At 43.6% G+C, this 21,731-nt stretch overlaps 2 protein-coding genes across 3 annotated transcripts in view; one reads left to right on the top strand and one right to left on the bottom strand.

The window, feature by feature from the left end:
* LOC143291190 (peflin-like) overlaps positions 1-3,902 on the bottom strand; it is a 40,172-nt gene extending 36,270 nt beyond the window's left edge. The window contains exon 1 of the mRNA XM_076600918.1: positions 3,839-3,902. Within this exon, the coding sequence (XP_076457033.1) occupies positions 3,839-3,859 (21 nt within the window). The 5' untranslated portion in view covers positions 3,860-3,902. The remainder of the gene's footprint in view (positions 1-3,838) is intronic.
* Positions 3,903-4,046: 144 nt separating this feature from the next.
* Positions 4,047-21,731, top strand: part of LOC143291191 (squalene synthase-like) — a 46,279-nt gene continuing 28,594 nt past the window's right edge. For both annotated transcript variants that reach the window (XM_076600919.1, XM_076600920.1), the window contains exon 1: positions 4,047-4,404. In XM_076600919.1, coding sequence (XP_076457034.1) covers positions 4,306-4,404 — 99 coding nt within the window. In that variant the 5' untranslated portion in view covers positions 4,047-4,305. The remainder of the gene's footprint in view (positions 4,405-21,731) is intronic.

Below are 21,731 nucleotides of genomic sequence, written 5' to 3' on the forward strand. Positions count from 1 at the left end.
GTACCTATACAACATATAAAAATGCATCTCAGTATGTATGTAGGTAGGTAGGTAGGTATAATAATGAATCATTGTATACAAAAAAAATGCATCCATGCATGTATGTAAGTGGACAGGTTTATGTATACATAAGCATCCATGAGATAGGTACTATAATATAAGCATCCATGTATATGTATGTATGTTATGTACATGTCAGATACAGAAATGTGTGTGGTATGTATATGTGTTAATCTTCAGTCACAACAGATAGCTCTGTGTGAATTTTCTCCCATAGGAAAATGCATTCCCATAAATCCAGGGCCACATTTTTTTTCCTGCCCCATCATCAGCACCGTTTCAGTGGCATTACTCCCACACCGCTCATTTAGATTCCCCCATACACGGCCACACCCAGGTTCGTCCGTCACAGTTCCAGCATCGGCAGTCTGCAGGGAATCATCAATGTTAGGTCACCAAGAGGCCACACACCACAGGAGACCCTGCACTGCTGCTGAGTCACTTCGGTGGTGTTCAGTGGTGTCTGTTCTGATTTAATGTACTTAGGACACCACCTACTAAGCCCCCTACTAATGACAATAATGGCTTAGTCCCTCCCAGAGTGGAGACCACCACCACATTCCCCAAACAACAGCCCCCCAGGAATCTGCCATATTTTTGTCTGCATGTATACTAAAATGTATAGAGATAGATAGACAGACAGATAGATAGATATTATATATAGATATATATGTATATATATATATTTTTTTTTTAAATTTTATTCCATCTTTGGGCTCACAATTTTATCACAGTGATGTAAGAGGTCATCACTTAAGTGATTTTATACCACATTATTTTATATTCATTCTGAGATAATGTATAAAGATGGATTGTTCTTTTGTTATAGGATGCATACGTACATAAACTAAATCAAGACATACACAAAGCCAAACACATACAATCACACACACGCACACGCAAAAACACACACACACACACGCAAGTGTAGCATATCTGCACATGGGAAAACACTGATAGCACAAAAAAGGGGAAAAAAATTGTGGAATTTTTACCGCCTTTTCATGAAAAAAAACCAAAAAAACTTGTGCATACTGTTATATTTTGTGTTCAGCTGTGTATGGGGTTTTTAACGATTTGGTTAACATAGTTCTTCTAAGTCATGGTCAGTTCTTGTTTCATCTTTTAAGTTGTTTCTTTGTTTAACATGCACATCATCAAACAACGGTGTGTAGAGGAACCAATCTTGATAAATTTGTTATAATCTAAGTTAATTACGATAATGTGCTTTCCAGTATGAAACTGGGGTCTTAACCTATTCAGTGCCTATAAGACATCAGCTAATGTCCTGCACAAAGTTAAGTGTTGCAATAGAGTCTGTAAGGCATCCACTGATGTCCTGCATCTATTTCGAGTTTTCCTTGATCAGAGTTTGGTATGATGAACATAGATATACCTGGATACCCTGACTGGTTAGTTTAATGTGTCTAGATTATAAACATAATATTTATGTGAGCAATTGTCAGGTGGAAAAGAGCTTTCTTCTAAAATAATGATTTGCTAACAGGACCACTCGCAGCGCACATGTAAAGAGGGTTTGTCTCACATGCCAAAAAGGTGTCTGAAACTTTGTAAACTGAAGACAGTGGTCCCAGTCAGCGGATTTACACAACTTTGCAAGCTGTGCTGATGATCATGTATGAGTATAATGATGAGAGGTGGATCTGTCTTATGATTTGTTCAGACTCAAAGGTGATGACAATGACAAAACTGACAGCATCATATGACATTTTCTTCAGTCCATCTACCCAGTCAGACATTATTTCTAAGCAAGTGACCATGACTGATAGTGAAAGTGTGGTACTTTCACATAATTTGAGAAGAGGGGGAGGAGAGAAAGAAGAGTTGAGGAAGACAACAGGTCAAAGACCAGACAGAGGGCGAGGTAAGGAAGAGTGGCTCCAACCTATCATGTAACTGTCTTTTAACAGTGATCAGCAGTGGGAATGGTAAAAGCCAATAATCCACAATTTTCTTGAGACCCAGGCTTGACAAGATGATAGGAATCATGTGTTGTTTTTTTTACTTTTTGAAGCTTTTTACGACTGTCAGTTGACAGGGTTCTTTACAGAGGAGACAAACCAGACGCACAGCAGACACATTGTCAGATCAGTTACAACCAGGAGGAAGGGGATATCACAAAAGTGCTCTATTCTCAACAGGGGGATGTTCTTTGGTATAAGAAAAGCTTGACAGCTCAATATCTGAGAACATGATTGACTTTCTATCTTGACCAAACCCATGTATGTCGTTGGGACAGTTATTCGACTTCCCTTTTACAATTCCTGTCTGATCTTTGATTATGAGATATGGCAGTACTCATATTCTAGAAGCAATACAAGAACCATTTTTTTCAATAATGAGATGGGTTGCTAGTTTTTGATGTATTCTTTTCGTTTGCCTTCTTTTGGTATATATATCATGATACTTTCTTTTTGAGTAATTGGTAGTTCTTTTTCATTGAACTGACAATATAAAAACAACAACAACCCCATCTTAACTCTTTCTAATAAAAAAAAAATTTAATTTACAAAGAAATAATAATAATAATATTTACATAGCCTCCCTTGCATTGGGCGACTGCCTTGACGAACGTTTAAAGCAATTTCTCAGCAAGCTTTGGCTTGATTTTGATGCAGTGTTTTGCATTTTCTAAAGTGAAAAGCTATTGAGCATGTCAACATGGCTGCCAGAACGTACAGTACAAAACAGGTGGCTAGAATTTTGTTTGCTTTTCTCCACAACATCAACAATAGCAACAACGAAAACGTGATATACAACATAAGTAATGTTGTTGTTGATCAACTGACATGATTCTGGTAATCCTGATGATGATTACATGCATCAAGGTACATCAACAGGAAGAAGGCGGAATCATGTCAGAAGTGGGAAAAGTAAAAACCCAGTATTTTAGCATGAAACCTTCATTTTCGGGTTTTCATCTACTATGAAACTCTCCAGATTAAAGCTTCCAGCCGAAATATTGCTTACAGTGAGTTTTTGTGTTGTAATATTGTGTGATTGTATTTGTGGTTGTCTGGGTGGGAGGGCGTGGATGTGGGTGTATGTGAATGGTGATGTACTGTGTTGTTTAAAACAACATGATTGTGCAGGAAGCAACATAACTGCACTTGGTTGTTGTTTCTAATACATTTGCTAATATTTTAGCACTATTTCCACCCATAAAATGAACAAACTTGAATTTTCTTCTTCTTTTTTTCAAATATCCTGGGTATCTTTTTTTTCTAAAAATCCGAGTTATCTTCCCCTGATTGCGAGTTATCTCATTCTGTCAACACTGAAATTATGATAATTATATTTTCCATTCATTTTCCTTCAAGTAAACATATACTTTTAGTTTTACATACTTTTGAGCAAAAATTTAAATTTGTGATTAAAAAAAAATTATAGGTTGGTTATTATTTTGCAAAAATCACAAATAGTTCCGGAAGTGAAAGCTCCGAAATGTTGCTCCTTTCTTCAGACCTCTGTTCGAAACATTATTTCAATTTCATCTGCCAGTATCTCAGTGCCATTATGTCAATGAAGCGTAGAAAAATGAGTTGAATGACGACAGGAATAACCGGAAACTCATTCTTCTTCTTTGACAGTCTCCCAACACGACCAACATCAACTTGATAAATTGATAATTCTGTTATTGTACATGTGTTTCTTGCTATTTTTTACCTGAAAATCCAATAGGGATGCATACTCATACAACATCAAGCAATGATTTTTTTTTTAAACTGCGTCAAACATACAAAAGCTCGTGCATTACCTGTCCGTATGGATATGCCATTTCGCTATACCTTAGTTGTCGTTCTTCTGTCCAACCACCAAGAGTAATGTTCCCTTAGGATTGCCGATTTCCGGAATATCATGTAACATGATTGGACGGTTTTGGGAATCTCCTGTTCCAGATAATCCAATAGTTTTCGTCATTTAACCGACCAAGTAAAATCAGCTGTTTGCTCGGACCATGTGTCTCAGGCGACCACTCAACCTCACAACAAAAAGAGTCAATCGAAGTCGGTGACAGGTCTCTTACAGTATTGGAACGCCTCAGTAGACTTAAATCAGATTAATCTTAAATACGCAAAGTTGTTTTGTATAGTTTATTTGATTTCTTTTTCTTGAAAAAGGAGCAGATGACTTTACTGTGTTTTTGACAGTGTTTTTGTTGGACAAAAAGTTGCAAACGATTTTACTGTGTCTAGCGCGTGTGCGTCAGTTTGTTTCACAAGCATGGATATTTTGAAGTCTTTTGCCCATCCAGATGAAGTATATGCTCTTTTGCGTTTCAAATTTGGAGGCTGTGAGGCAGTGATGCCAAAATGTGACCAAGTAAGCTACGTTTTTTGTTTTAATGAAGACAAATTAATGTTTAAATGGGGGTTAGAGATTATTGTGACCTCGATCAAGAGGTCATGATGGGCTGATTGGAAGAGAGCAAAAGCTAAATAATATTATTAATATTGAACAGTCATGTGTATGTGTAAGTTTCGGTCACAAATGTTCAGATTTTGATTTTTTTTTTAAATAGAATTTTTATTTTTTTTTTTTCGGGGGGGGGGGGGGGGGGGGGATAGCTTGTCCATTTCGAAGAGCTCGAAATCATTATAATTATGGTCCAGCAGAAAAGAAAATCTGAAAATGTACAGGAAAAATCAATGCCAGTTTTCAAACGAAAATTGGTCGTTTTACTGTCATGACATTTCTTCTTCGTGTTCTTCTTCTCGTGATGATAATGATGATTACAATTACTATTAGTTTGATCATCTTTTAAGGTTAATTATGTATTATGTTCCTCTGCTTGTACCACACAAAAAAAGAAGAAATTTAAAAAAAAGAAAAAAAAAAGACTGAAAAAATAATTTCAATGGCAGTAAAAACACAACAACTAAATCAGTCAAAAAAGCAACAAAAACAAACTGATTAAAAACATGAGCAGTTCCAGGAACTGGTATTACACAATAAAGTTGAACAGCAGTTTATCACATTCATGATTCACATATGTCGCTACTTTGTACCATCTCTCTCTCTCTCTTTGATGGTATAGAATAGAACAGAATGTCTTTATTACCAAGTGTATCGGGGTCACAATGAATATTGGGGAGTGGGGGGGGATAGTACATAAGAAGATACGAACATAAATCAAAAATCATACACACTGAAATACAGATACAGTAGAAATTAGGATACATACAAGTGCATATATATCAATATAAAAACTTGTGTGCGCGTGCACACACACACACACACATACACACACGTTTGAACAGAAGCTGCATATTACATATGGATGGGGCTGATGACTAGATCAGGTAGATGGTTGTTGATTGCACAATTCTGTTTATCATATCGGATTCAGTTGTTCGAGAGACAGGGCATTGACTGCTTTGGGGAAAAAGCTATTGGCAAAGCAAATGGTTTTTGTCCATATACCAGAGGGGAGCATCTCAAAAATCCCAACAGCTGGATATGATTCGTCCTGGCTGATTGATTTTGCTTTTTTGAGTAGCTGCTTATATGTCTTCTAGAGAAGGTAGATCAGCCCTGTGGGTAATCTTGGTGGCAGTTTTTACGATTCTGTTAAGGCCTGCAACTTTTGCCTTGGAAATGTTTCCATACCAAACTAATAGTGAAGGTTAGCACACTTTCAGTGACTGCTTGGTAGAAATCAACTATGATTTCTTTTTTAATTCTGAACTTTTTGAGGCACCGAAGAAAGTACAGGCGCTGTTGTGCTTTCTTAACAATTTTGTCCATATTTTTCTCCCATTTCAAATCGTTGGAAATGATCAGTCCAAGAAATTTGAAGTCGCTGATGATCTCTACTTGCTTGTCTTTAATGACAAGTGGTAAGGGGTCAGATCTGGTCTTCCTGAAATCTAAAATTAATTCTTTGGTTTTTGATACATTGAGTTCTAACTTGTTTTGATTACACTATAGCTGACAAGTTCCAGTACTTCTTCCCTATATTTTGACTCATCACTGTTTGTAATCAGCCCTTCTAGAGTAGTATCGTCGGCAAACTTGACCATGGTGTTCATTTTGAGTTGCACAGTCATGTGTGAACAGCGAGTACAACAGTGGGGATAGAACACTTCCCTGTGGGGTGCTTATGTTGAGAATGCATGTGGAGGAGGTGAGGTCACCAACTTTAACAACTTGCGGTCTGCATCTTAGAAAATTTAGGATCCATGCACAAAATGATTCAGGCAGCAAGAGGTCTTTCAGTTTAAAATATAGTTTTCATGGCACTATTGTGTTGAACGCAGAGCTGTAGTCAATGAAAAGGATCCTGGCATAGCTGTTAGGATTTTCGAGATGTCTGAGGACATGGTAGAGACCTATGCTAAAGGCATCTTCAATGATCTATTAGCTCTATAGGCGTACTGAAAGGGATCAAAAGATGGAGGAATACATACATACATACATATATATATATATATATATAGTAGATACCACGATCACATGTGTCATTTTATTATAATTTACCAAATTTTGTCTTTTGACAAACTGTATTTTTCAATTACAAAACGATGCTTATCTGGAGCAGTCGAGCCACCGAGGAATTTTAAAACCTCAAGCTCTGTCATTTTCGTCTCTTGACTGGTTTAGTTTGCCAACCAGTCTTTCAATCACAAATGAATCAGGGTGGGTGGTCGACTGAAAACTGAAGTGGGCAAAAGGGGCAGGGATGGGTGGGGGTGATGAAAGAGGGTGGGTTACAGGTTACACATCCCCATCACTGACAACAACAAACGACCCCCCAAACAAATACAAACCCGAAGAAAACACCACGAATAACAACCCCCCACCAGACAACACTTAAGACCACACAACACAAACCTTACTACCAAAACCACCCCCAACGAAACAACTTGACCTTTAGGGCACAACCAAAATGTCGTTAAACTCCACTAATGAATGGAAGACTGGGACAAGACTCAAGCCCTTAAGAACTTGCGGGTAAGGGGGGCAAGAAGTCATTGAACTCAGCTCTATCGCTGTACGAAATTTAATATGAATGCAGGACTCACCACCTCAAACAATACAAACATCACCGCCGGAACAAAGACCAAAACACTGTCGAACAACTTCACCTATAAAGGGCTGTATTTGCCTCGTGTATGGACTGTTTCGCCGCCAGTCAATTTAGGGTGCAAATTCCCTTGTGCAATAAACACAGGAAAGAAAAGATGGTGTCTAAGAATAGCTGGGATTCCCCGCACGATGTGTAGTAAATATGGACTGTCGGACCACCGAACATAAAGAGTACTGAGTAAGTTCATGGATAACAGACCCATGATCTGGTCACCATTCAGTGACATGGTTGTTTTTGGTTTTTTTTAAACCGGTACTCACCGAGTAGTGACCACTGACAAAGATAACCGTGCACAACAACAACCCCAGACATGGTAGACACTGACGGAACCAAGCTTAAGACAAACGAAGAAAAAGGATCCGCCCTGCTCAAACGTTTCATACAACAGATAGAACAAAGAAACTTAGATGAGAAAAAGAAATATGTTGAGGAGTTAAATCAAATCCTTATGCAGACTGGACCTGATGATGACTTGACAATAGATGATCTAAACGAAGCAATAGCTAAATGCAAGAAAGAATCAGCTCCTGGCCCAGACAAAGTTCGCTACTCGGACATCAAGGAACTATCGGAAGAAGACAGAAGCAACCTTTTCAATCTATATCAAAACAGTTTCCACAATGGACATGTGCCGGAGGACTGGACACACAGCTTCTTAAAACCCATACCAAAACCAGGAAAGGACCATCATCAGGTAAGCGGCTACCGGATCCTAACCATGCAAAACATTGCCGGAAAGCTCATGGAACGCATGATAGCCAGGAAACTTGCAAGGGATCTTGAACACAGGCACATTCTCCCTTCAAATCAAGGTGGTTACAGAACAGGCAAGTCCACATGGGAAAACGCAGCTGCTTTTGCATATGAGGTGTATGAAGGATTTCAAAGAAAAGAAGAAACACTAGCAGTAGCAATCGATCTTGAAGATGCCTACAATAAGGTCCAGTTTGCGCACCTCATGGAGCTGCTACTAAGGTATGAAGTAAGTTTGACACTGACAAGATGGATAGCAGCAGCGCTTCAGGAAAGAACCGTCGTCCTACGCCTCGGAGATTGGATGTCTACACCTTCTTAACTATCCATGGGACTGCCACAAGGGTCTCCGCTTTCTCCTGTCCTCTACAATGTCTACACGAAGGGTCTTGCAGACTTAAACAACAATGGAATAGCTCGGGTGCTTACTCTTGCGGATGATGGCCTGGTCTTCAAAACTTCGAAAGATGCTCAGGAAAGAACTAAAGCCGTCCAGAAACAACTAAACAATATTGCTCAATGGTGCAAAGACACAGGATCTTCCATCAATCCAGCGAAAGCCCAAACGTTCCTGTGCACCCTCAACAACAGAACCGCGAGCAAATCACCACCTTCTGTGTCACTCGATGGGATTCAGATCGAGAAAACTGAATGCCTACGCTACCTAGGAATACACTTCGACAGGATGCTGACCTTCAGAAAACATACGGAAAATACTGTTCTCAAATGCAAAAAGGGCCTTTCAGTCTTAAAAGCAATGGCAACCAAAGGTATTGAACAACGCCACCTCTTCCTGCTATACCAATCACTCGTCCTCAGTGTGATCGACTACGGACTTGGGCTAACAACACCGTCTCAAAGCAACCTCCTAAAATTAGAAAGAGTCCAAAATGAAGCTATGAGGCTGATCCTTGGAACAACAAAAGACACGCCCACAGAAACCATGCGATACCTGCTTGACCTTCCTTCAGTGCAGGCCAGAAACAAGTTAGAACAGGTCAAGACCTACTTCAAAGCATTAGAAAACCCTAAAAACCCACTGCATGACGCAGTCAAAGAACCAAAAGGCAGCCGCCTAGGACGAGGAAGATCATGGATGGGGCAAGCAGAAGACACAATCCAGCTAGTATGCTGACTACAAGACCTGAAAGAAACAAAAGAATGGGAGAAAACCCCCGAAAACCTCAACCATCTATTCAACACAGCCATTTCACCCACTCTAGGAAGACATTGTCGGGAATGGCCAGAGGGCAAAACTGATGCAGAAGTGAAACTACTCATAAAAGAAAACAGTAAAGAAGAGGACATCATCATATACACAGATGGCTCAGTCACTAAAGACCAATCCGGTTGGGGATTCACTGCGAAACAAAATGGAAAAACAGTTAGGGAAGAGAATGCTGCCTACAAAGTCACAACCTCCAGCCTAACGATGGAAGTTGAAGCTGTGACACATGCCCTCCAGTGGCTATCGTCCATCCATACGCCCGGAAACCAACATGCCATGATTCTAACCGACTCGATGAACCTCATACAGAAAATTGAAAACGGAATGGGAAGCCCAGAGTGGCATAAGGCAATGCGCAACTTTCAGATTAAAAAACTCACATGGTCATACTGCCCGGGACATGCAGGTGTTAAGGGAAATGAGCGAGCTGACAGACTTGCTGGTAACGCAACACCAACGAGCGGCCTACATCTAGGAAAATCGGAAATCCTCAGAAAAGTCAAAGAATATCAAAAAGAACAGGTACAAGGCCATCACACCATCGATCGCCTCAAAGAAATAAAAGCAGAGAGAGGGAGTGGCCGTAAGTCTAACATGAAAGGTAGAGCACGATGCTTTCCTAATCAAACAAATATCGGCATCATTTCCAAACCAACATTGCGCAAATTTCTTCAAAACGGAACAGAGTCTCTGTGGGCTTTTCCAAATACAATAGACTGAGCAACACACTAGACGCCACTTTCTTGGCATCAGAGATCTTTTCCCATCCCTCTTGCGGCCAATCAGCCTCTGTGCGTGTGTGTATGTGTGTGTTTGTGTGCATGTGTGGGTCTGTATTTTTGAGTGCGTTTGTGCATGCGCGAGAGTGTAAGTGTACACAAGTGTCAGTAGAGTTCTGTGCACGTGCGTGTGTGTGTGTGTGTGTGTGTGTGTGTGTGTGTGTGTGTGTGTGTGTGTGTGTGAGGGGGAGGTGGGGGTGCGGGGGGAGGTGGGGTAGAGGATGAGGTATGTGAGTATGCATGCCTACACTGTGGGAGCAACAGGATATTGGAACGTATATATATATATATATATATATATATATATATATATATATATATATATATCTTTGTACATATGTGTGTGGAGATATGGGCATATGTGTGTGCGCTTGTACAAGTAAGTGTTCATCTGTGTGTGTGTGTGTGTGTGTATGTATGTGTGTGTGTGCCGTGGAAGCTGTGATACGTAGACTAGAAATGAGTGTGTGGAGGAGGGGGGTAGAGGAGGTTCAGGGTAACGTGTGTGATGTGTGTGTGTGTGTTGGAGCTCATGTACGTTTATATGTATTTGACTGTGCTTTCATATCTGTGAAACTGCATGTTCGGTGCATATCTGTTATGCATGTGTGGGTGTATATGTGAATGTGTGTCTTCATGTTTTACCCTCTTTTTTTTTCTTTCTTTTTTTTTTTACATTATAGTTATTATTTATTTATTTGTGTAAGTTTATCTATCATTTATTCACCTTTTTTTTTCTTTTTCTTTTTTCTCAAGGCCTGACTAAGCGCGTTGGGTTACGCTGCTGGTCAGGCATCTGCTTGGCAGATGTGGTGTAGCGTATATGGATTTGTCCGAACGCAGTGACGCCTCCTTGAGCTACTGAAACTGAAACTGACAAAGATATTTTTAGATGAGTTGGAGTGGACTGGTTCTGTAGCCACCACTCTCAAGCTTGGAATGGGCAGCCTGCCAAACGACGGCTACACAGTGTGATCAGTGACTGGTTATAAGGGAATTACTCCTTCATTATTTTCTTGTAATTTCAATCAGTGGCAGTAGTCAGGGCTCGTGACTGTCGTTCTAACCTCCTTTTGCGGGATGAAGAGGTCGCCGACACACTCAGTAGCAGCCTGGTGGTCCTAACCGTTACCTACATATTGTATAAAAGTCACTGATCCTGAATGGACATATTAATTTACTTCAAGGCAGGCAGACGTAACAGAACAACGGATTATCTCGCTATCTTGTACTTCGCGACTTGGACCAAAACAACTGAACCTGACAGCACGCCTTACTATACCGTCAACACTGAATAATCAATCATCCTGTTGTTTTGTTATCACTAAAACCGAACACGTATTTCATGCCATGTTTGTTTGGAATTTGGTTGAATGTTTTACAGAATAGTATCAATCTATATTGATTTTACCACTATATTTATTTGATCATGTGAATATACAGTAAGTGTGCATGGGTGCTTGCATACGGGCGGGTGTGTGCGTGCGCGCGTGTTTATGTGTGTTTTAAATAATGGAAAGTTATCGGACTTGCTTTGCTATGACTGAGTTGACGGAGCGTTATTTTGTTGTGCATCTGTTGTATGTCAAATTTTACCGTTTTGCTTATAATTTGTATGTACCACAGACTTCACCACACTTAATTTCTCTACGAGATAATAAAGGTATTCTGATTCTGATTCTGATCATTTTTAGATACCACACTGCATGGACTACCACACCTCGGAACAACATAACGCCGGACGTTTCAATTTCAGATATTTCTGAAGGAGGCATCACGCTATACCGTATCTGCTAGGCAGATACTGAACAGCAGCACAACCCAGCGCGCTAGTCAGGTCTTGAGTGCATGCATACATGTATATTTATGTACCTATCAGGGTGGGTTTCTTCTGAAAAAAATTTGCCAGAGGACAACACTTTTTTTTTTTCTTTTTTTTTTGCCATGGGTTCTTTTTCAGCGCACCAAGTGCATGATGCGCACAGGGCCTCGTTTTATCGTCTCATCCGAATGACTAGATGCTCAGTTTGATTTTCCAGTCAAAGTAGGAAACTAAAGGGCACTGAGCTGGAATCGACACACCGTCGCTCACACGGACACTGTATAGTGGCAGAACGCCAGACGAACATTATCCTCCAAACCACAGAACCTTACTGCCGCTGCGAACAGCAGCAGTTCTACGAAGCTGTGAACAACAGCCCCAACGTAGAAGCCTTAACCTCGTGAACAACTTGAACAACTTGATTCAGTTGCTGAGGACAACAGAATCGGTCGTTTGCACTCAGTTCTTGGGGGACTGACGTCGACACAAGCTCTTTGGCTCAGTAGCTTAGTAGCCTACAGTTTTGAGAGCAAGTTGATCGTTCGGCCTCAGTTTCTTAGATGATCTGTGCGAAGAAAGACATCTGTCTCTACTGGGTCCTGCAGTCTGGAATGTGGACTCTTTTGGACCTGGTTAGACGGGCGCAATAGCCGAGTGGTTAAAGCGTTGGACTTACAATCTGAGGGTCCCGGGTTCGAATCACGGTGACGGCGCCTGGTGGGTAAAGGATGGAGATTTTTCCGATCTCCCAGGTCAACATGCGTGCAGACCGGCTGTTAGTGCCTGAACCCCCCTTCGTGTGTATACGCAAGCAGAAGATCAAATACGCACGATAAAGATCCTGTAATCAATGTCAGCGTTCGGTGGATTATGGAAACAAGAACATACCAAGCATGCACGTATGCATGAACGTAGAAGAAGGACCCGGTCAAATTACTTAAAAGTAGAACATCAATACTCAGTTTCCCAGCCTTTCAGGTTGTGCTTTCAAACTCAGTCTCGGTTATTTGAGATGAAAAGTAAGCCAATAAAGTCTTGCCAGCAGTGAATTGAGCATACATATCGCATATCGCACGGCAATTTTTTAGACATCACACACACACACACACACACACACACACACACACTGACACACACACACACACACACACACACACACACACACACACATACATACACACCGCGAGTTATAGCGTGTTTCTTCTGTTGCGGTTTGATTCAAAGGCATGAATATCAGTTTATTATTTTCCTATTATTTGAGTACTTGTCACAGATACGTTTTTGTGTACTTGTTGAGTATCAAATTCTCTGAACGAACAAAAACTTGCTTGTGTGAGTTATCGGGTTCCACTCTCTGTAATCCCCTGCTTATTATATAACTGAAATACTGGAATAAACTGTTGGGAGAAGTAACTGATGCAGACACACACGGAGTCAGGTGGGGATAGTAATTATTATCTCTCAAAGACTATCATTAGTCTCATACTATTGCAGGCCTCATGGTGAGTTACTCATTGAAGAAAGAAGAAAAGACGGAAAACTCCCTTAAATGACAAAATTAATTCAATTTCGCATTAAGCAATTAGATAATTCCGTTGTCTGTCTCACTGTCTCTGTCTCTCTCTTTCCGTCTGTCGCTCTGTCTGTCTGTCTCTGTCTGTCAAATCGAATGAACTTTATTTGTTGTGGATATAAACTACTTCTTCTTCTTCGTTTGTGGGCTGCAACTCCCACGTTCACTCGTATGTACACGAGTGGGCTTTTACGTGTATTCATGACAGTTTTTACCCCGTGGATATAAATAAAGCGACCACAGTAAAAGATTATTAAAATCAGAAACAAACTAATAACTCCATAAACACAAGTATACCGCTCTCAACTGTTCTGAAGCAATTGTAGAACAGCTCTCTCTCTCTCTCTCTCTCTCTCTCTGGCCCTGACAACATCCGAGGCTTCTTCAAATGTCAGGCACCTCGCTGTGACACCTGCAGTCATGGCCACTTCACAGACCATGTCATTTCTCCTTGGGATGGAAGGCGCTGGCAGATCAACCAACACCTCTCCCGCACCACGCCAAACTTGGTCTATCTATTGATCTCCAACCGAGCCAACAAGACCTTAGGCCTACTGAGACGGAACCTGAAAGTAGGCTCCCAGCGCATCAAACAGCAAGCCTACCAAACACTGGTCCGCCCAACCCTGGAGTATGCCAGCTCTGTGTGGGACCCCCTCAAAGAGCGAAGGAGAAAGGCAAGACTGGTTAACTTTTATAAGTTCCACAGCGGCAGTCTTATCATCAACACATGCCACAAGCCCTCTCAAAATCCTTCAGCATCCACGGGGACCCGAGGATCGCACCCAGCAGAGTACCATCTCTCCAACTGCAGGACGCTGTACAGACAAAAATCTTTCTTTCCCCGAACCATAGCAAACTGGAACAGCCTTCCTGCTGAGATTGCCCTCAGCCCAACCCTGGAAGGCTTCAAATCCCGAATCTGATCCCCCCCACCCCCACCCCCCCCCCTATCCCCTGGCCCAGCAACCTCTGCCTCAGGAAACTTCAAAAACACGCAAACCCCCCTTATAGTCTACAGAATCTTCACAATGATGAAGGCGTTAGTCAAGGGAAAGAAGAAGACGACCTGTAGACTTCACCCGGAGGCACAATATGTGGGATGCTCCTACGATCTTAACAAAAGATGGGCAAACCACAAAAGCGACTGCAAACTGAGGAAAGGCACCAAGTGTTCGGTTGCTGCCCATGTTTCTTCCACCCCTCACCCTTCTGAAGTGGAGAAGCTGAAAAGAAGAGAACTATTCTGGATGTGTAACCTTGGGACAGTTTTTGTTGGACTGAACTTGAGAAGCGACATCCACGGGTTTTCATTGTGAACTCTGATTCGTGGAGTTGCCAGTCCGGTTTGTCGTAGTGGTGGTTACATACGATCACTGAAATACAGTGATAGAGTGAGAGTGAAAAAGAGTGATGTGAACATAGACAATTGAAGGAACATTTAGAACATGATAACTTTACGTAGTGGAAGACGTCATGTAAAGTCAGAAAGATGACGTAAAAAATAGCATAACGTCACCTATTATAAGTGTTGTCTGTGACCAAGCTGCCGGGTGGCAGCGAAAATTCAGATTTTATTATTTTGTTTAACAAAATAGGTGTTGTTTTTCAACTTTGTTTTATTATATATATATATATATATATATATATATATATATATATATATATATATATATATTATAATATGTAGTGATTAGATTATTACAGTGCATGTTACCTTGTTTTTATTGCCTTGGCCTGCTGTTCTCTATAATATGTTCTCTACAATATGAGGATATCTGTCCATTAGCTGATATTGTTTTATTTCCGATCTCTCTCTCTCATTCTCCCTCTCCCTTTGCCTGTCTGTCTGTGTCTTTATCTTTCTCTCTCTCTCGTTTACCTGTGACATTTTATTTTCATATATATACTATCTTATATGTATATGGAATTGTGCTCCCTTCGGCCGGCAAAGAGCATTTCCCTCCATTATTGCTATGTGCATCTCTTCTAGACTTACTGTTTTATATTCACATCAGTAAAGTATTTGATAACATTCACAATGTATGTACATGTGTGTGTGCGTGTGCGTGTGCGTGAGATGTTTTTGTGTAATATTGAGTAGCGCATGCTTATGACTTCATGTAGTATTGTGTAGTGCATGCTATGATATAAATGTAGCATTGTGTATTGTAGACCCTGTTTCAGGGCGGGGACTGGATTTAAAAAAATAAATTAATTAATTAAAAGCGCACCAGCGCTTATCTATTACCGTCGTTGGATTTCAAAGTAGTAGCTTGCTACCAGAAACAATCTCTCCTGACAACATCATTCTTCACTCCTACTGGGACAAATTTTTATTCACAGGAAGAGACGGTATCAGGACCTAGCACATGGTGGTGGTGTGTCCATCGAGATCGATGATGACCATCGATGTCATCCAGATTGGGGATGGGGGGAGGGTGGTGGTGGGGTGGGGGGAAGGATGCTCATGAGTCTATCTGTGAGTGCGCAGATGGCTGAATAGTCCAATCTGCGCACGAAATGTTCGCTGACAGTTGGGGCAGACAAAGACAGGCATATCATTGTCAGGGAGCTTGTTTGCCCGTGACTTTCTGGCCTGCCTCTTCTGAACAGCTGCAGCAGTCCTGTTGGCCTCGCACAACTTGGCGCCTTTGTGCACAGCAGCGCGCTATTTGTTACGGTCCACTGCAGATTCCTCCCAGGAGTCAGGGTTGATATCAAACGCTTTCAGAGAGACTTTCAGAGTATCTCTGAAGCGCTTCTTCTGACCTCCATGTGATCTCTTCCCTTGTTGCAGCTCGCCATAGAAGAGCCTTTTGGGCAGCCGATGGTCTGGCATGCGTGCCACGTGTCCAGCCCAGCGAAGCTGGGACTGCATCAGGATGGTGAAGATGCTGGGAAGGGTGGCTTTTGCGAGCACCTCTGTGTCTGGGGTCCTGTCTTCCCACTTGATGTTCAGTAGCTTCCTGAGGCATGTTGTGTGGAAGTGGTTCAGCTTCTTGGCATGTCGTTGGTACACTGTCCAAGTTTCGCAGCTGTACAGTAGTGTGGGGAGAACTACTGCTCTGTAGACCTTTAGCTTGGTCTCAAGACTAATGCCTCTTCTGTTCCAGACATTTGCACTGAGTCTACCAAAAGTTGCACTTGCTCTTGCAATCCTGACATTCACTTCATCGTCGATGGTCGCATTTCGTGACAGTGTGCTGCCAAGGTATGTGAACCGCTCCACCGCACTGAGTCTCTGACCGTTGACTGTGATGTTGGGCTCAACGTAGGGTTTCCCTGGGGCTGGCTGATGGAGAACTTCAGTTTTCCTCGTGCTGATGGTAAGGCCGAAGTTCCTGCTGGCAGTGGCAAACTTGTCGACGCTGAGTTGCATGACAGCTTCAGATCCAGCGTTGAGGGCACAGTCATCAGCAAACAAAAAGTCTCTGATGATGTCTGTCATGACCTTCGTTTTTGCTTGAAGCCTTCTGAGGTTAAACAGCTTGCCATCTGTTCGGTACTTTAGGCCGATTCCAACATCGCCATCTCTGAAGGCATCAGTAAGCATTGCAGAGAACATGAGGCTGAACAGCGTTGGAGCCAGGACGCAGCCTTGCTTGACACCATTTGTGACAGCAAAAGGAGCAGATGTTTCGCCATTGTCCTGGACTCGAGCCTGCATGCCTTCATGGAATTGGCTGACCAAGGAAATAAATTTCCGAGGGCATCCGTACTTGGCCATGATCTTCCACAGTCCCTCTCTACTCACGGTGTCAAAGGCCTTAGTGAGGTCGACATAGGTGGAGAACAGATCAGCATTTTGCTCCTGACATTTCTCTTGCAGCTGCCTTGCAGCAAACACCATGTCCGTGGTTCCGCGCTCTTTCCGGAATCCACATTGGCTCTCAGGCAAATGACCTTGGTCAAGGTGTGCTGTGAGGCGGTTTAGTAGGATCCTGGCAAGTATCTTGCCTGCGATGGAGAGCAAGGAAATGCCCCGATGGTTATCACAGGCTTGCCGGTTCCCCTTTCGCTTGTACAAGTGAATGATAGATGCATCTTTGAAATCCTGGGGGATCGTCTCTTCTTTCCACATGAGTGAGTACAGCTGATGAAGCTTCTCAGTCAGCACAGTGCCTCCATCCTTGTAGACCTCTGCTGGTATGGAGTCTGAGCCAGGTGCTTTGCCACTGGATAGCAGACGGATTGCTTTCTGGGTCTCAAGAAGTGTTGGCGGATCGTCCAGTGCTTCGTTGGTGGGGACTTGTGGGAGACGGTCTATGGCTTCATCATTTATGGAGGAAGGGCGATTTAAGACACTGTTGAAGTGCTCAGCCCATCGTTCGAGAATGTTCTCCTTCTCTGTGATCAAGGTATTCCCATCTGCACTGAGGAGGGGGGATGATCCTGAGGATGTGGGGCCGTAGACTTCTTTTAAGGCATCATAGAACCTCTTCATATCATGCCTGTCAGCATATCCCTGGATCTCATCAGCTTTGTCACTCAGCCACTTATCCTGCATCTGGCGTAACTTTTGCTGAACAGTCCTGCGGATGGCATTGTACGCATCCTTTTTTGATGTGGATTTTGGGTTGCTCAGGTGGACTTGATGCAGACGGCGTTTCTCATCCAGAAGCTGCTTGATTTCATCACAGTTTTCATCAAACCAGTCTTTGTGCTTTCTGGTCATGGGTCCCAGGGTCTCTGAAGCTGTACTATAGATCAGCTCACGCAGGGTCCTCCAGTCAGACTCCACATTCTGGTTGTTCAGAGAGGCGGATTCCAGACGATCTTCCAGCAGCTCCACAAAGGACTGTTTGATGGTGATGTTTTTCAGCTTAGCGATGTTGAGCCGTTTTGGAGCCTTCTGGCCTTGGGGGCGTCTCTTGGGCTGGATTCGAATATTCAGCTTCGAGACTACAAGGCGATGGTCTGTCCAACACTCGGCGCCGCACATGGTCTTTGTTACACGTACATCTTGCCTATCCCTTTTCCTGACGATGACATAATCGATGAGATGCCAATGCTTTGAGCGAGGGTGCATCCATGACGTCCTGTTACGGGTAGGGAGGCAGAAAACTGTGTTGGTTATCAGCAGTTCGTGCTCTGCACATGTCTGAAGCAAAAGCAATCCATTTGGGTTGCAGTGGCCCACACCGTGCTTTCCAATCACTCCATCCCAGGAGATGTAGTCAGAGCCAACTCTAGCATTGAAGTCCCCAAGAATGATGAGCTTGTCTGCTTTAGGGATGGCAGCAATGACAGAGTGAAGGTCCTCGTAGAACTTCGCCTTCACTTCATCCGGGTTGGTCATGGTTGGGGCATAGGCACTGACAATGGTGAGGTGCTTCTGGCCAGATGCCAGTGGGAGTTTCATGGTCATAAGCCTATCGTTGACTCCCTTTGGGATTCCAGCTAGCTTGCTGACAAGTGCTGTTTTTACTGCAAAACCAACACCAGCCTCACGTCGCTCTTCGCTTCCTCGTCCACTCCAGAAGAAGGTGTAACCAGATCCCCGTTCACAGAGCTCGCCTTCGCCTGCAAGCCGAGTCTCACTCAAGGCTGCGATGTCGATATTGTATCTGGCGAGTTCGGATGCAACTAGTGCTGTTCTCCTTTGGGGTCTGTCCGCGTTATCTCTGTCCAGGAGAGTCCTTATGTTCCAAGCACCAATGGTGAGAGGAACGATCCTTGCTTTTTTCTTTTCTTTCTCTTTGTTTCGACCGCTGATGTAGGGTCCCCGCCAGCCGCGGTATGCTGGCCAGGGTGATATGGAGCAGGCAATTTTTAGGGCACCTTTTCTAGCCCCTTCCTCATGCCAGGGAGGTGAGCAGTGCATTCCTAAAGAGGGCTGCTCAGACGCTCAGACGGCTGCCGAGCTCCATCGCTGCTCCTGTCGACGAAGAACGACCCTATGGCCTGAGCCGCCTGCGTGCAGGTCTGCGGCTGCGACTGCCAGTGTACCCACACCTGTCGTTTCGTCGCTCGCCTGTCGCCACAGGACTTGGGGGTGATGAAATGATGAAGGATGAAAGGTCATTTTGGATGACTGATGACTTACGCGATGAGTTTGTTTAAAGTGAAGAGGAGTTGCGCAACGTCGACCTCACTCTCTCGTCCGGGTCCACCAATTTCCAGTGGCAAGACTAAGTCGAGACGACTGGAGGATGAGCACGGATGCAGTGGATGACCAAGATATCCTTTCGGTGTCTCATCTTGCTCTCTGCACTCCACAGTGCGTTGCTGTAACCGCCTTCCTCTCCGTTGAACCGATAGGTTTCTTCCGCAGATTCTGCCGGATCCAGACTTCGCATGCATGGGTAGACACACCCCGGAGGCCAACTGCGTGTGGCATGCACACAGCACGGTGGAGCTAGATGGCCGTCGGTGGCTCTCCTGAGCCGACGCCCTTTTATGGATCTCCATAAGGGTGTCTAGCCACCCGCCTCACCAGTCCCAGAAGGGAGTGGTGGGAGTGCCGGTTTAGTCGTCGGCAACCCGACCCTGAACAGGTTGTACTGGATTACAGGTTACCAGTAGCAGATCTAATGACCTGACCTAGCACATAATCAGATCATGGAACTGCCGTTCAAGAAGTGACAAGAAACTGACAACCAGGCCCAGACATTGGACAGCCATCATCGACACATCCACTTAGCTTTCAGTATCGATGGAGCCTGTACTCAACACCAGTGACACTCGTTCCCGCAGTGTGTTTAAAAACCAGTTCAGTGCCAGAGAATTTTGTTAAAAAAAAAAAAAAAAAAAAAAAAAAGGTACTGTCCCCTTGCCAGGGAATTTTGAGGATTCGGGGGTAGAAAATCACAAAAAAATTCTAGCACAAAAGCGATGGTCGACACAGAAAGTAAGTAAACGTTTTTGTGAAGGAAAATGGGTGGAGATTATGCTTCTGGGCTTTTTTTCCAATTAGGTTGATTGCAGGTAACTGTTCAGGCATGTAAAGTCAAGATAATAATTTTTGTGCAACAAAATAGTCTATTTCCACCTCTACATAATGACATCCGTAAAGAAAAGAAAAACAAAATCAGCTAGAAATAGCAGGTCTATTGTCAGATTATACCTGTAGAAGAAATTAAAACAGGCTATAAGCTTATGAAAACAAATCACAGCTCTTGCAGACATGTAAGTAAATCACTGTCCCATTCTATTCATTTCATTATGCCCATCGCTCCTGGTGGAGCACAGGCCATTGACGACCCCTCGCCATCGCACTCTGTTCTGGGCTTTTCTGGCCATTCCAGTGCAGTTGGTCCCTTGCTGCTTCAGCTCTGCCTCGGTATCTCGCCTCCAGTTCTTGCGAGGCCGGCCTCTCTTCCTCTTTCCCTGCGGGTTCCAGGTCAGTGCTTGCCGTGTGATGCTGGACGCTGGCTTCCTGAGGTGTGTCCAATCCAGTCCCACTTCCTCCACAGTATCTGCTTGGCCACTGGTTCCTGTCCCGCTCGCTCCCACAGATCTTCGTTTCAGATCTTCTCCTGCCATCGGATCTTGTAGATGCGCCTCAGACAGGTGTTGAAGAATGTCTGAATCTTCTGCTGTATCGTCTGTGTTGTCTCGCATGTCTCGCATCCGTAGAGCAGAATTGACTTCACATTGGAGTTGAAGATGCAGAGTTTGGTTTTCATACTGATCGCTGCAGATGCCCAGATGTTTTTGAGCATGATGAAAGCTGTTCTTGCTTTGCCGATTCTAGCTGTGACGTCTCAGTCCGTGCCCCCCTGTCGGTCAATCACGCTTCCCAAGTAGATGAAAGACTCCACCTCCCTGATGGGCTCTCCACTGACTGTGACTGGTGTGTAGGCAGTGGTGTTAATCTTCATCAGCTCGGTCTTCTTCTTGTTGATCTTGAGCCCTGTCCTGGCTGACATAGTCTCCAGGCGAGTGGTCTTGTCCTGCATCTGGCTGTGGTTGTGCGACAGGAGCACCAGTTCGTCAGCGAAGTCGAGGTCGTCCAGTTGTGTCCAGAGTGTCCACTGTATACCGTTGTTCCTGCCTGTTGTAGTGGTCTTCATGATCCAGTCGATGACCAGGAGGAAGAGGAACGGTGACAGCAGGCACCCCTGGCGAACTCCGGTCTTCACCTCGAAACTTTCGGACAGCTGGCCTGCGTGGGCAATCCTGCAGCTCATGTCCTGGTAGGTGCACCGGATGAGGGAGATGATCTTCTTTGGGACTCTGTAGTGCCTCGGCAGCTTCCACAGTGTCTCTCTGACCACACTGTCGAAGGCCTTCTCATAATCTATGAAGTTGATGTAGAGGGGGGAGTTCCACTCCAGCGACTGCTCCACGATGATGCGCAGGTTGGCGATCTGGTCGGCACAGGATTTGTTCCGCCGGAAGCTTGCCTGCTGGTCTCTGAGCTTGGGGTCGACGGCCTCTTTCATCCTTTCCAATAGAAC

This window comes from Babylonia areolata, chromosome 16, assembly GCF_041734735.1.
Source record: "Babylonia areolata isolate BAREFJ2019XMU chromosome 16, ASM4173473v1, whole genome shotgun sequence".
Taxonomy (NCBI): Eukaryota; Metazoa; Mollusca; class Gastropoda; order Neogastropoda; family Buccinidae; genus Babylonia; species Babylonia areolata.